We start from the raw sequence: 13,437 nt of genomic DNA, 5'->3' as shown, positions 1-13,437 counted from the left end.
CAGATTTCTACACTTTATACTTGCCTCCCTCCTAAATCGTGATATTGCAATGTGTGCTGTGGCAGAACTTGGCTTGTAGGGGAAACAACAAAGAGATAGCAAGTGTCAGGGATGGGAGGGAAATGGTCTGGGAGCAGATGACGTCCGTGGAGAAAACGAGAGGGGAAGAAGTTAGGTTGCGAAATAACCTACAAGAAACTATAGTAGGAGCCTCCTTCCTCACGCTGATCCCACCCTAAGAGCCACAAGGGTTTGTCCAGGACAGGGAAGGGCCTGTGAGTCTATGAAGACCCAGATCCTCAGGAGCACTTCTGCTTTTTCTGTTCCAGACCAAAATCAGGCCACTCTCGATCTAATGGGATGGAGGAAGGAGATAGTGGGTTGAGGGGCCCAAGAGTCAACACCAATTCACAATCTGTACTTCATGCAGAGCTTTGTCCTGGGTGCTCTCTTTAAGGGGTGGGGGTAAAGTGGATGCAATCCTTGAAATTCACCTAAGTAGTAGACATCAGGAACCATCATGGACAGAATGTAATGGGCAGGGAGAGAGAAAGACACCAACTCTTACAACCTGTGCCAGGATCTCAGAAATGGTCAGAAGTCAATTCTTGCCCAAGCCATATTGCAGCCCCTTTATTATGACTCTAACAGTGTCATCAATGACAGTTATAGTAGTAGTGATTATAAGAGCATTAACCGCAGCTCATTTTGTGCCATAACTATGCCAAAATTGTATTTGTATAGTCTCTGTTCATCCCACTGCAGGGCCTTTATTCTTGATGGCCCTTCTGCCAGGAACCCTCTTCCCTAGTTATTCGTATACCTGGCTTTGTGCCTTCATTCAGATCACTCCTTAAACACTACATCCTCAGTAAGATCCTCACAGAGGACCTCAAATAATTACTTTCTGGCACCTCTTTCTCTTTTCTCTTTGTTTTTGTTCATAAATGCTCATTACCTTAAATTTAGATAGAAAGACAGCTAGATGTAATATTTAGAAAGATAAACATGTATTTTGTTGTTGTTTATTTATGCTTTTGTTTGACTCCTCCAGTATAAGTTCCATGAAGACAGGGACTCTATTTCTTTTGTTCAACACCTTTATCCTTAGCACCTAAAACATCTGACACACATTAGGCAATTAATAAATACGTGTTGGATGACTGAAAGGATCCTCACAATAATTCAGTAAGATAGAGACTACTATTATCTCCAATTTACAGATGAGAAAACTGGTGCTCAGAAAGTTAAATTGTTATTCAAAGTTTCAAAGGTAGTAAGCATCAGAAGCAGGATTCAAACCTAAGCCAGTCTGACTCCAGGGCGTGCCCTCTTAACCGTGCCATGCTCCGCAACTGCAAGAACAGAAAGCCTATGGGCATGGACAGAGCCTGACTAGCCCAATGGCTCAGTGAACTGGGGAGGCTGCCAAGGGAGCCAGGAATCTGTGGACAATGAACATTTGAGCAGCAGGGGCAAGGCAGACCCATGAGAAAGGGAGAAGACATGATCTCAAAGATGCATTAGGGGGTTAAGAAAAAGATCCAGGCCAGGCACAGTGGCTCATGCCTGTAATCACAGCACTTTGAGAAGCCAAGGTGGGCAGATCACTTGCGGTCAGGAGTTCGAGACCATCCTGGCCAACATGGTGAAACCCTGTCTTCTACTAAAAATACAAAAATTAGCCGAGCACGCACCCATAATCCCAGCTACTCAGGAGGCTGAGGCAGAAGAATCGCTTGAACCCAGGAGGCAGAGGCTGCAGTGAGCTGAGACTGTGCCACTACACTTTCGCCTGGGTGACAGAGCAAGACTCCATCTCAAAAAAAAAGAAAAAAGAAAGAAAGAAAAAGATCCAAAGAGATTTGATGGTTTGCTAGAGGAGCTTAGGAAAAGAAGAATCTTACTATTGAATGTAATCCGAGGAGCTAAAGCCAACTTTTGACCCAGGCAGAAAGGCTTTCCATGGCATTTTCTTTTTATCTACAGAATAGGAAATGTGATCATGCATAGAGATAATCACAGATAGTCACTAAATATTCATAATGCTAAGAACGCAGCAAAAAATAGGAAGAAAGAGGTTAGATCAATATCAAAGGAAGACATTTAATACAAAGTGAGTATTTCAAAAATATCCTTGGGGCCGGGCGCAGTGGCTCACGCCTGTAATCCTAGCACTTTGGGAAGCCGAGGTGGGTGGATCTCTTGAGATCAGGAGTTTGAAACCAGCCTGGCCAACATGGTGAAACCCCGTCTCTACTAAAAATACAAAAGAAAAATTAGCCAGGCATGATGGTGGGTGCCTGTAATCGCAGCTACTCAAGAGGCTGAGATTCGAGAATCACTTGAACCCAGGAGGCGGAGGTTACAATGAATCGAGATGGTGCCACGGCACTGCAGCCTGGACAACAGAGACTCCATCTCAAAAAAAAAAAAAAAAAAAAGTTCTAAATAAGGCAGGCACTGTGGTTCATGTCTACAATCCCAGCACTTTGGGAAGCTGATGCAGGAGGATTGCTTGAGCCCAGGAGTTTGAGACCAGCCTGGGTAACATAGTGAGACCTCATCTCTACTTAAAAAAAAAAATTAGCCAGGTGTGTTGGCCCACACCTATGGTCCCAGTTGCTCGGGAGGCTGAGGGAGGAGGATCACTTGAGTCTGAGAGGTTGAAGCTGCAATGAGCCATGATTGGACCACTACACTCCAGCCTGGGTAACAGAGCAAGCCTCTGTTTCAAAAAATATAAATAAATAAATAAATAAATAAATAAATATTCTAAATAAATAAAAACTTTGTGTTTTAGGAAGCATAACTCCCTAAAAATCCAAGAAATTCAACCAATACAAAGCAACAGCATCAATAGCAAAAAAAATCCTAGAAGCAATAACTTCAAAGTTACAGGGTACATGATACCAGTTTTCAAAGAATCAAATGTATCCCTAAATATTAGAGAGACAGAAAATACAGCATAAAGAGCTTCTATTTACAATAGAATGAAAACAAATTATACTCAGGGTTTACCATGTGCAGCATATAGTAATTATTAAAGAAAATTTAAAAGTACAATGAAAGAAATTTAAAAAACATGAATTCATGGAAAGCTAAACTTGACTGCCATTTGGGAAAGCAGAATGTAGTAAAGATAAAAATAAGTTACTATGGAAGAGTCAATTCAATATCAATTAAAATCCTCGCTATATTTTTATAAAACATGACATATGGGTTGTGACATTCAGCTGCAAGAGTAATCAGGCACAGGGAATCTCAGAGGTTTTTTTCTAAGTAATTATGAAGCAAATGAATAGATCACTGATGCTAACATATTTACCCCAACAGATTTTAAAACACATCAGACCACTGGCCGGGCGCAGTGGCTCACACCTGTAATACCAGCACTTTGGGAGGCTGAGGTCGGCAGATCACGAGGTCAGGAGTTCAAGACTAGCCTGGCCAACATAGTGAGACCCCATCTTTACTAAAAATACAAAAATTAGCCAGACATGGTGGCGCATGTCTGTATTCCCAGCTACTCAGGAGGCTGAGACAGGAGAATCGCTTGAACCCGGTAGGTGGAGGTTGCAGTGAACCGAGATTACACCACTGCACTCCAGCTTGGGCAACAGAGTGAGACTTTGTCTCAAAAATTAAAAAAAGAAAAAAAGAAAAAATCAGACGAAAGTGGCAATTATCAAAACTTTGTAGCATTAAGATAAAACCTGAAAACTCATCAGTCATTCAACATCTATTCAGGGACTATTTGTGGACCAGCTGCTCTGTGCCAAGCACTATCCTAGGAGCCAGGTATACAGCTGAGAAAAAAACAGGGAAGGTCCCTAGGGTCATGGAGAACCAGACAAGCCAACAAGACAAGTCAATCAGACAAGTCAACAGTTAATGGGCAGGATCATTTCAGAGGGAGAGAAGTGTTGTGAAGACTGAAAGTGATAGAGAGAGGGCTGGCGCCGGAGGGGCTGTTTTGGATTTAACTATGAGAGAAGGCCTCTCGGAAGAGGTGGACTTTTGAGCTAAGATCTCTAGAACAAAATGAGGCTTCTAAAAATTGATTGTATCTCCATAAAGTTGCTTTTGGGCAATCCCCATGTGCAAGACTGAGACAAGTGTTACTGTCGCATAGATGATGCATAGAAAAACATAGGAATCTTAACTTTAATTCTAACCTTGTTCTTAAGAATTTTGTGTTCATCTACATTAAACACAAAGACTGGAAGAAAACATTTGTAATGTATGTGACAAGGGTTTCCTACAAATCAATATAAAAAAGAAAACAATGGAAAATTGGGCAAATTGTGAGAATGACAATTCACAAAATAAATAAATAAAGTCCAAGACCAGGCATGGTGGCTCATGCCTGTAATCCCAGCACTTTGGAAGGCCCAGGTGGGCAGATCACCCAAGGTCAGGAGTTCGAGATCAGCCTGGCCAACATGGCGAAACCCCATCTCTACTAAAAAATACAAAAAAATCAGCTGGGTATGGTGGCTTGTGCCTGTAGTCTCAGCTACTTAAGAGGCTGAGGCACGAGAATCACTTGATCCCAGGCGGTGGAGGTTGCAGTGAGCCTGAGATCACACCACTGCACTCCAGCCTGTTGAAAGAAAGAAAAGAAAGAAAGAAAGAAAGAAAGAAAGAAAGAAAGAAAGAAAGAAAGAAAGAAAGAAAGAAAGAAAGAAAGAAAGAAAGAAAGAAAGAGAAAGAAAGAAAGACAGGAAGGAAGAAGGAAGGAAGGAAGGAAGGAAGGAAGGAAGGAAGGAAGGAAGGAAGGAAGGAAGGAAGGAAGGAAGGGGAAAAACCAGAAAGCCAGTAAACATAAGACAAAATGCTCACATTGACAATTTTAAAATGCAAATTAAAACTACAAGATATCAAAGTTCATTGATTATAATAGTAAAAATCAAGGTCATCTAGCATAATCAAAGGCGTGGAGGGTGGACATTCTTGTATCTTGTTGTTGGGATGTAGCTAGATAAACCCTTTTAAAGACCAATTGGCAGAATCTTTTAAGATTGTTAATGAGTGTACTCTATGATTCAGCAACAGGAACTGATTCTACAGAAATAGAAGCTCAAGGGCCACATTCTGTGTGCAAGAATGACACTAACTATTTTATTAATGGTTAAAAAATGGAAAATATCTCATAAATCCATCAGTAATGGGAATGATTGAATACAGCATGGTCAATACAGAATGTGGAAGCCTCACAGCACTGAAAAAAATAAGCTTTATGTACATGACAGGTTGATAGAGAGTTGAATGATGGTATAAATGTTGAAAAATATCTCCTTTTAGATATCTATTTGTATAAACATAGAAAAAAGACTGGAAGGACATGCAGCACATTTGTTACTAGCAGTAACTTCAGCAGTGGGGGAGAATCTGAGTTTGGAGAGAAGGAAGGTGGGGCTTTCAATTTTTATCTTATACATTTTTAATAGAGAAGAAAAATCCAATCTGTTAAAGAAATAGACGATCATTTATCCCAGCTGGGAAGGGAACATTTCTATTTCTGAATATTGAAGGAGGATTGCATCAGCACCAAGATGAATGTTTCCAGATACAGTCATATTTTAAAAAAGCATGCCCAACGAAAATGCAATTAAATAAATATCAGGCCAGGCTTGGAGGCTCACTTATGTAATCCCAACACTTTGGGAGGCCGAGGCCAAGGATTGCTTGAGCCCAGGAGTTTGAGACTAGCCTGGGCAACACAGGCAGACCCTGTCTTTACTAAAATAAAAAAAAAACTTTAGCTAGGCGTGGGGGCACACGTCTGTGGTCCCAGCTACTTGTGAGGCTCTGGTGGGAGGATCACTTGGACCTGGGAGGTTGACGCTAGTGTAAGCCATAATCGTATCACTACACTCCAGCCTGGGCAACAAAGTGAGATCCTGTCTCAAAAAGTAAATAAGCAAATATCAAACAACAGAAAGGGAAAATCTATGTGACATGCATAATTGAAAATATATATAATGGTTGATAGAAATGTATAGATGCTTCAGATTATTCTTGGAAGGAGGTGGAATCCTATGGACATGCAAAACATATATACAAATAATATAGTCAAAGCACTTACTGAGACACCAGAGAAGGCCAATGGAAGAGATAAGTACATCGTTTTACAATGAGAAAATGCAACGCTGTCACATGGAAAAGCATATTTTTACTCTCACTGAGAAGAGCTGCATTTTAAGCCACAAATAAAACTTCTGCTACTGAATTCAAGCTACCTATTGAGCACATACTATATATGTCACATAGTGCCTTTTGTAGAGCACCTCACTTAAGGTTGAAGGCATCGTCTTTTACAAACAAGAAAAGAAAGGTACAGAGGTTAGGTAACTTGCTCAAAGCCACACAGCTGACAAGTGGAGGAGCCGAGATTGAAATCTAGGACTGGTTCCAGAGCCCAAAATCTGATCTATTCTGCTAGCTGATCTCCTAAAATTAAAAGATCAAACCCAATGTTGGTGGAAAAGTGTGCCTCACTAAAAAAACATACACACAGAGTGCCTGCTTTTTCTTTTTTTGAGATGGAGTCTCAAAAACAGACTGGAGAATATTAGTCCATACTGCAGCTGCACCATTTTGTAAGCTCCCTGCTATGGTTTTTGTTTTGTTTGTTTGTTTTGTTTGTTTAAGATGGAGTCACTCTGTCACTGAGGCTGGAGTGCAGTGATGCAATCTCAACTCACTGCAACCTCTGCCTCCTGGATTCAGATGTTTCTCCTGCCTCAGCCTCCCCAGCAGCTGGAATTACAGGCGCCCGCCACCACACCCAGCTAATTTTTGTATTTTTAGTAGAGATGGGGTTTCACCATGTTGGCCAGGATGGTCTCAATTTCCTGACCTCGTGATCCACCTGCCTCGACCTCCCAAAATGTTGGGATTACAGGCGTGAGCCACTGCGCCTGGCTGAGTACCCGCTTTATTTTTGAGTCAGCTGTTTGGGATACCTCTAAGCCTCCAAAGTCTGCAGGACCACACAAGAACTTTGTTCTAGTTCTGCCCTCAGACTGAAACTCTCTCTGTAGCAGGGCCTGGTCCAATCGTCCTCAAACCCAAAGACTGAGACTTCTAGGTTCTTGGTTAAAACCTTCATGAGGCCTTTGCAACAGCAGACCTGGACGATCACCAAGGCAAGACTTCTGGATTCTTGGTTAGAACTTTCACGAGGCCTTTGTGATGCCAGACCTGGGTCATTGCCCCGGCAACCACAGGGCCTGGGACTAGGGGGTTCCAGGGTCCCTGAAGCTCACTCTGCCTCCTCACTCTCACTGCATTTCCCACCTGCCCGTGGACCCTGCTGCATCTTCATCACTGAGGCAACTGTTTAAGCTTCACCTCCTGTTTCCTGAGGCCCTCACTGCATTTCCTCACCTCTACCTCTTCATCCTTCCACCCTAGACTCCTCTCCTCCCTCCTCCCTCACTCCTGACTCTTCCTCCTCCCAGCGGACCACTCGAGGACCGCTGGGTCTCTCCTCCCTCACTCCCCTTCCCCTCTCTCACCTTCACCACCCAACGCCTCCCTCCATGCCTCTTTCTTTCTGCTCCCTCATTCTCTCCCCATCACTCTCTTCTCGTGGCCCCCTTGCCCACAACCCCTCTTCCCTTCCCCTTCCCTCACTCTCTCAGCTTTCTTCCCACAGTTGAGCTCGGGCAGCTCGTTCTGGGGATAGCTATGGGGCTTCGGGGAAAGAAATGGACAGTGGCTTCCCAAGACCAGAATCCAAGCCGAAGACCTAAAAAGGGGCCTAACAAGAAAAAAATGGTGAAGAGGAAAAAACAGAAGAGCAATATGGAGGAACTGAAGAAGGAAGTGGTCATGGTGAGGTCACCCAAAGTGGGCGCTGACAGCTGCCCTCTGAAAACACTCCTCTACATATTTTTAACATCTTACCTTGAGAATGAAACACACAGGCCAGAGCCACATCTCCTCTCTGTTAGGTTTTGGAGGGAAGGAGAGGGTTAAAAAAAAAAAAAAAGAAAAAGAAAAAGACACACACAAAGAGACAGGGCAGCTCAACAACAAACACAGGTATATTGTAGACACCTGCGGAAGTGGGGGACCAGCTTCATTCCACAGTCCACTGCCACTTACAGGCTGGGGTACTTTTACGGATGGGCGGGAGGGGTCTGGGCTGTATGGCCTGCTGCCTGGCAGGATATTGATAAGATGTTCTCATGATGAGGTGATTTTTGGCCCTTATTTCCACAGAATATGATCATGATATTCCTTGGACCTTTGCCCAGCAGGATGTGATAGGGATGTTTCTTTCATGGGGCCTTTGTCTTTAACTATGCCTTTGTCTGCCTTGTGGTCAGGTGGTTAGACAGGCTGTTTCTCCCGCCCGAACCCCCATGAAATGTTTCACTTTGACCAAAGTCTGTAAAATAGTGGGGAGCTAGGCTGGGCATGGTGGCTCACATCTGTAATCCCAGCACTTTGGGAGGCTAAGGCGGGCAGATCACCTGAGGTCAGGAGTTCAAGACCAGCCTGGCCAACATGGTGAAACCTCTCCTCTAAAAATACAAAAATCAGTCAGGCGTGGTGATGGGCACCCATAATCCCAGCTGCTCGGGAGGCTGAGGCAGGAGAATCACCTGAACCCGGGAGGCAGAGGTAGCAGTGAGTCGAGATCATACCACTGCACTCCAGCCTGGGCAACAGAGTGACTCCCTTTCAAAAAAAAAAAAAAAAATTGCAAGGAGCTTACAAAATGGTACAGTTGCAGTTTGGACTAACATTCTCCAGTCTGTTTCTACCCCTCTCCCTGGAAATGACCTGGGCCACCGCCTGTCCCTCAATGCCTCTACTGTCCCCTCAGGATGATCACAAATTAACCTTGGAAGAACTGAGCGCCAAGTACTCTGTGGACCTGACAAAGGTGAGTAAGAAGCTCCCTGAGGAGGCAGAGAGTCTCCAGCTCCAACTGTGAGGCCGCCAGGACAAAAGCTGAACTAGGAATCCAGCCCCCTAACTTCAAGTCCAATGTTCCCACCCCTCACCCTCTGCCTGGCCACATTCCATGGACACTACCTGGAAAAAGCTAAAAATGGTAACTACCCCCAAAGAGAGTTTAGGACTAGATAAGAGAGTAAGAATGCTTTAGGGCAGTGCTGGTCAAACGTCTTATCCTTAGGTCTCCTTTACACTCTTAGAATTTATCTAGGACTGCAAAGATCTTGTGCTTATGTGGCTTACGTCTGTCTATATTTACCATATTAGAAATTAAAATTGACAGTTTTAAAATGTATTTCTCAATTCATTTAAAAATAACAAAAACAATATCATATATTCATATATAATATGTTTTGACAAATAGCTGTATTTTTCAAAACAAAAAAATTAGCAGCATCTTACATTTTTGCAAACTTCTTCAATGTCTTGCTTTTTAATAGAAGATAGCTAGATTCTCAAATATTTTCCGTATAAAATCTGTTGTGATGTCATGCCAGCTGGTCTTCAGAAAATTCCACTATATACTCTTAAGAAAATGAGTAAAAAAAGGCTAACAATGATTTAGTATTACTATGAAAATTGACCTTGTGGACCCCCTGAAACGGTCTTGGGGCCCCTCGGGTGTTTCAGGCAGAGGTTGGGGAGTGGCTGATGGGGACTGGCAGGTTCTACTATCATTTTCATTAACAGGAAAAAGCACATAAGCTTGTGCACAAGAGTGGAATGAGAATCTATGCATTTATGTTTTTTGTTGGTGTTCTTTTCTATTTATGTTTTTCAAAACTTTATGGGCCAGGTGCCATGGCTCACACCTATAATCCAAGGCAGACAGATCACTTGAGGTCAGGAGTTCAAGACCAGCTGGCCAACATGGTGAAACCCCATCTCTACTCAAAATACAAAAATTATCCAGGCATGGTGGCACACAACTGTAATCTCAGCTACTTGGGAGGCTGAGGCAGGAGAATAACTTGAACGCAGAAGAATCACTTGAACCTGGGAGATAGAGGTTGCAGTAAGCCAAGATCACGCCACTGCACTCCAGCCTGGGTGACAGAGCGAGACTCTGTCTCAAAAAAAAAAATGGATATGTAGATGTACATATTTATGGTATACATGTAATATTCTGATATAAGGATACAATGTGTAATGATCAAATTAGGGTATTTAGGATAACCTCAAATATTTATCATTTCTTTGCATGGGAACATTCCAAAGCCACTCCTCTAATTATTTTGATATCTATAATAAATTATTAACTATAGTTGCCCTACTGTGCTACCAAACACTAGGTCTTATTCCAAGTTGGAGAGTCAAAGTGTGGGTGTTAATATGTTATCAACATTAAGTATTATATTTCATCATGACATTGGCCCTGCACATTATAATTATCTGTATGTATTTATCTCCCCACTGGAGCACCTTAAGGGTGGGGACCATTCTTACTGAAGTTGGTATCCTCAGCACCTAGGACCCAAGATAGGTTCTCAAGTTCCAAAAGGTTTGTGAATCAATCCATAAACAAAAACTTTCCTATGTAAGCATGCTAAATGACATCCCTCCTGTAATGCAAATTTTAAAACCTCACCTTATCTAGGAAGAACTTCCAGACTGACCTTCCAAAAGCGTCTCTAGTCCCTAGACCCGTCCTGGGGCTCCAAATGTCAGGTTCCCCTTTGTAATGGCTGTTCCTCTTTTCACAGCTCTCTCTCCAACCCTATTTCTTTTCTACACAGGGCCATAGCCACCAAATGGCAAAGGAAATCCTGACTCGAGATGGACCCAATACCCTTACCCCACCCCCTACCACTCCAGAATGGGTCAAATTCTGTAAGCAACTGTTTGGAGGCTTCTCCCTCCTACTATGGACTGGGGCCATTCTCTGCTTTGTGGCCTACGGCATCCAGATATATTTCAATGAGGAGCCTGCAAAAGACAACGTGAGTCTGTTCAGCTACTACTAGCCAGCCCTATCTCTGCTCAGCCCCAGACACTCTTGCTTAGCAGTCTAGCACTCCTGAAGTCCTCTGGCCCAAATCCCTGATAACATTATCACATTAATGTAATAATTGCATTACATTAAAGTCATAATATAATAAATGTACATTAATTATAAATGTAATTGATTATAATTAATTGCAATGTAATTCATTAATTTGATTGTAATCAATGTAATTAATTGCAAAATATAATTAAATGTGCATTAATATAATAAATGTACATTACATAATAATGTAATAAATGTACATTAATGTAATAAACTAAAATCCCTAATACTCCCAGCACTTTCTAAGTGGCATCTTGGTTCCTCTCACCTTTTATCTAAAAAGCTTCTGGTCCAGTTCCTTGAGATGCATAATGTCCCCAAAAAACTTGCTGTTCTTTGACGACCTTCCCAATTGATCCCCAAAGCACTTTGCAGTCCCTTTCTCTTCTCCACAATTTTAACCTTATCTCCTTCCTCCAGCCTCCCTCACGATCCGCTCCCTCCATCCAGAAATTAGCCTTCCTGGAGAGAAAGATACAGGCCTTCTGTGACCAGGAATTTTGCTGATGGCTCACCATGGCTCAGGGTTGCTTTACCAGGAAGCCAAGTGTACTGGCCCCACCTCAGATTCTTCTCTATCCCTCTGCTCTCAACTCAGTCCTATGGTCTCTTACACCTGGTGAAATGGCCATGCCCCTTGCAAACTGATTTTCTGAGGATGAAGAGGAAGACAAGGCCCCACTGATAAATGCTTTCTTTCCCCACCCCCAGCTCTACCTGAGCATCGTACTCTCCGTCGTGGTCATCATCACCGGCTGCTTCTCCTATTATCAGGAGGCCAAGAGCTCCAAGATCATGGAGTCTTTTAAGAACATGGTGCCTCAGGTAGGATTGGAGTGGGAGGATCTAGTGGGACGAGGAGCAGGATATGGCCAAATACACAATGATGAAGTCCCATGGAAAATTATATCCTACGACGAGTGAGCTGAGTCAGGTTGGTGATGAGGAGGTCAAGGTACTCTGTTAGTCCTTAAAAGTACCTGGAAAAGCTGTGAAACCCTGAGAAAGACATAATGTCATCTATGAAGTGGTCTGATCTAGAAGGTAGAATCTGAATCTGAAGAAGAAACACCATATAAACCCCAAATAAGAACATTCTATTTTTTTAAAGAGACAAGTGTTGGTGGGTCTGGGAGGGGGGTGAAGTGGGTGGGCTGGATTCTTCAAATGTCAGTGACCTCAAAGACAAAGAACAGCTGTGGGGATGTTCCAGATTAGACAGACCAGGCATCGTGGCTCACGCCTGTAATCCCAGCACTCTGGGAGGCTGAGGCAACAGGATCACCCAGGAGTTTGAGACGCTATCTCTACAAAAATAAAATAAAATAAAATAAAATAGCTGGTCTACATCTGTAGTCCAAGCTACACAGGCAGCTGAGGCAGGAGGATTACTTGAACCCAGAAATTTAAGTCTGCAGTGAACTATGACTAACCTGGGCAAGACCCTACCTCAAAAAAAAAAAAAAAAAAAAGGCTGAAGAGGCATGACAACTATGCCAAGGGTGGTGGCTCCCGCCTGTAATCCCAACCATTTGGGGGAGGGGAGGCAAGAGGACTGCTTGAGTCCAGGAGTTCAAGACAAGCCTGAGTAGTATAGCGAGACCTTATCTCTACAAAAAATTTAAAAATTAGCTGAGCATGCCTGTAGTGCCAGCTACTCAGGACGCTGAGGTGGGAGGATTGCTTGAGCACAGAAGACAGAGATCACGTGCCTTTGCACTCCAGCCTGGTGACAGAGAGAGATGCTGTCTCAAAAAAAAAAGACACGGACATGGCAACTAAATGCAATATCTAACCCTAGATCTGATTCTGTGCCAGAGGAGAAAATAATGCTTTATTTTTACTTTTTATTTTGAGCTTTTATTTTAGGTTCAGGGATATATGTGCAGGTTTATTTTATAAGTAAACTGTGTGTCACAGGGATTTGGTGTACAAATTATTTCATCACCCAGGTAATAAGCATAGTACCTGATAGGTACTTTTTCTATCCTCACCCTCCTCCCACCCTCCACTCTCAAGTAGGCCTTGGTGTCTGTTGTTCTCCTTCTTTGTGTCCATATGTACTCAGTGTTTAGCTTCCAGTTATAAGTGAGAAGATAAGGTATTTGGTTTTCTGTTCCTGTTAGTTTGCTTAGGACAATGTCCTCCAGCTCCACTGAAAATAATGCTTTAAAGGATGTATTGGGTCCACTGGCAAAACTGGAATGCTGACAGATTAATACAGTAGATTAAAGTATCAGTGTGAAACTTACTGAAATTGATAACTACATTGTGGTTATTTAAGATAATATCTTAATTCTTAGGAAATACACATGAAGTTTTTAGGATAAAAGATCATGATGTAGGTAACTTACCCTCAAGTAGTTCAGGAAAAGAGTATACACACACACACACACACAGGGAGAGAGAGA

General features: G+C 42.7%; 1 protein-coding gene across 1 annotated transcript in view; it reads left to right on the top strand.

The window, feature by feature from the left end:
- The first annotated feature begins 7,227 nt into the window (after nucleotides 1–7,227).
- The window catches only part of ATP1A4 (ATPase Na+/K+ transporting subunit alpha 4), a 34,932-nt gene continuing 28,722 nt past the window's right edge, over nucleotides 7,228–13,437 (top strand). Inside the window, exons 1-4 of the mRNA XM_010360767.2 lie at nucleotides 7,228–7,845; nucleotides 8,846–8,905; nucleotides 10,716–10,919; nucleotides 11,738–11,851. Coding sequence (XP_010359069.1) covers nucleotides 7,699–7,845; nucleotides 8,846–8,905; nucleotides 10,716–10,919; nucleotides 11,738–11,851 — 525 coding nt within the window. The 5' untranslated portion in view covers nucleotides 7,228–7,698. The remainder of the gene's footprint in view (nucleotides 7,846–8,845; nucleotides 8,906–10,715; nucleotides 10,920–11,737; nucleotides 11,852–13,437) is intronic.

Source organism: Rhinopithecus roxellana, chromosome 8, assembly GCF_007565055.1.
Source record: "Rhinopithecus roxellana isolate Shanxi Qingling chromosome 8, ASM756505v1, whole genome shotgun sequence".
In the NCBI taxonomy this organism is placed as follows: Eukaryota; Metazoa; Chordata; class Mammalia; order Primates; family Cercopithecidae; genus Rhinopithecus; species Rhinopithecus roxellana.
This window is presented reverse-complemented; position numbering and strand designations above follow the sequence as displayed.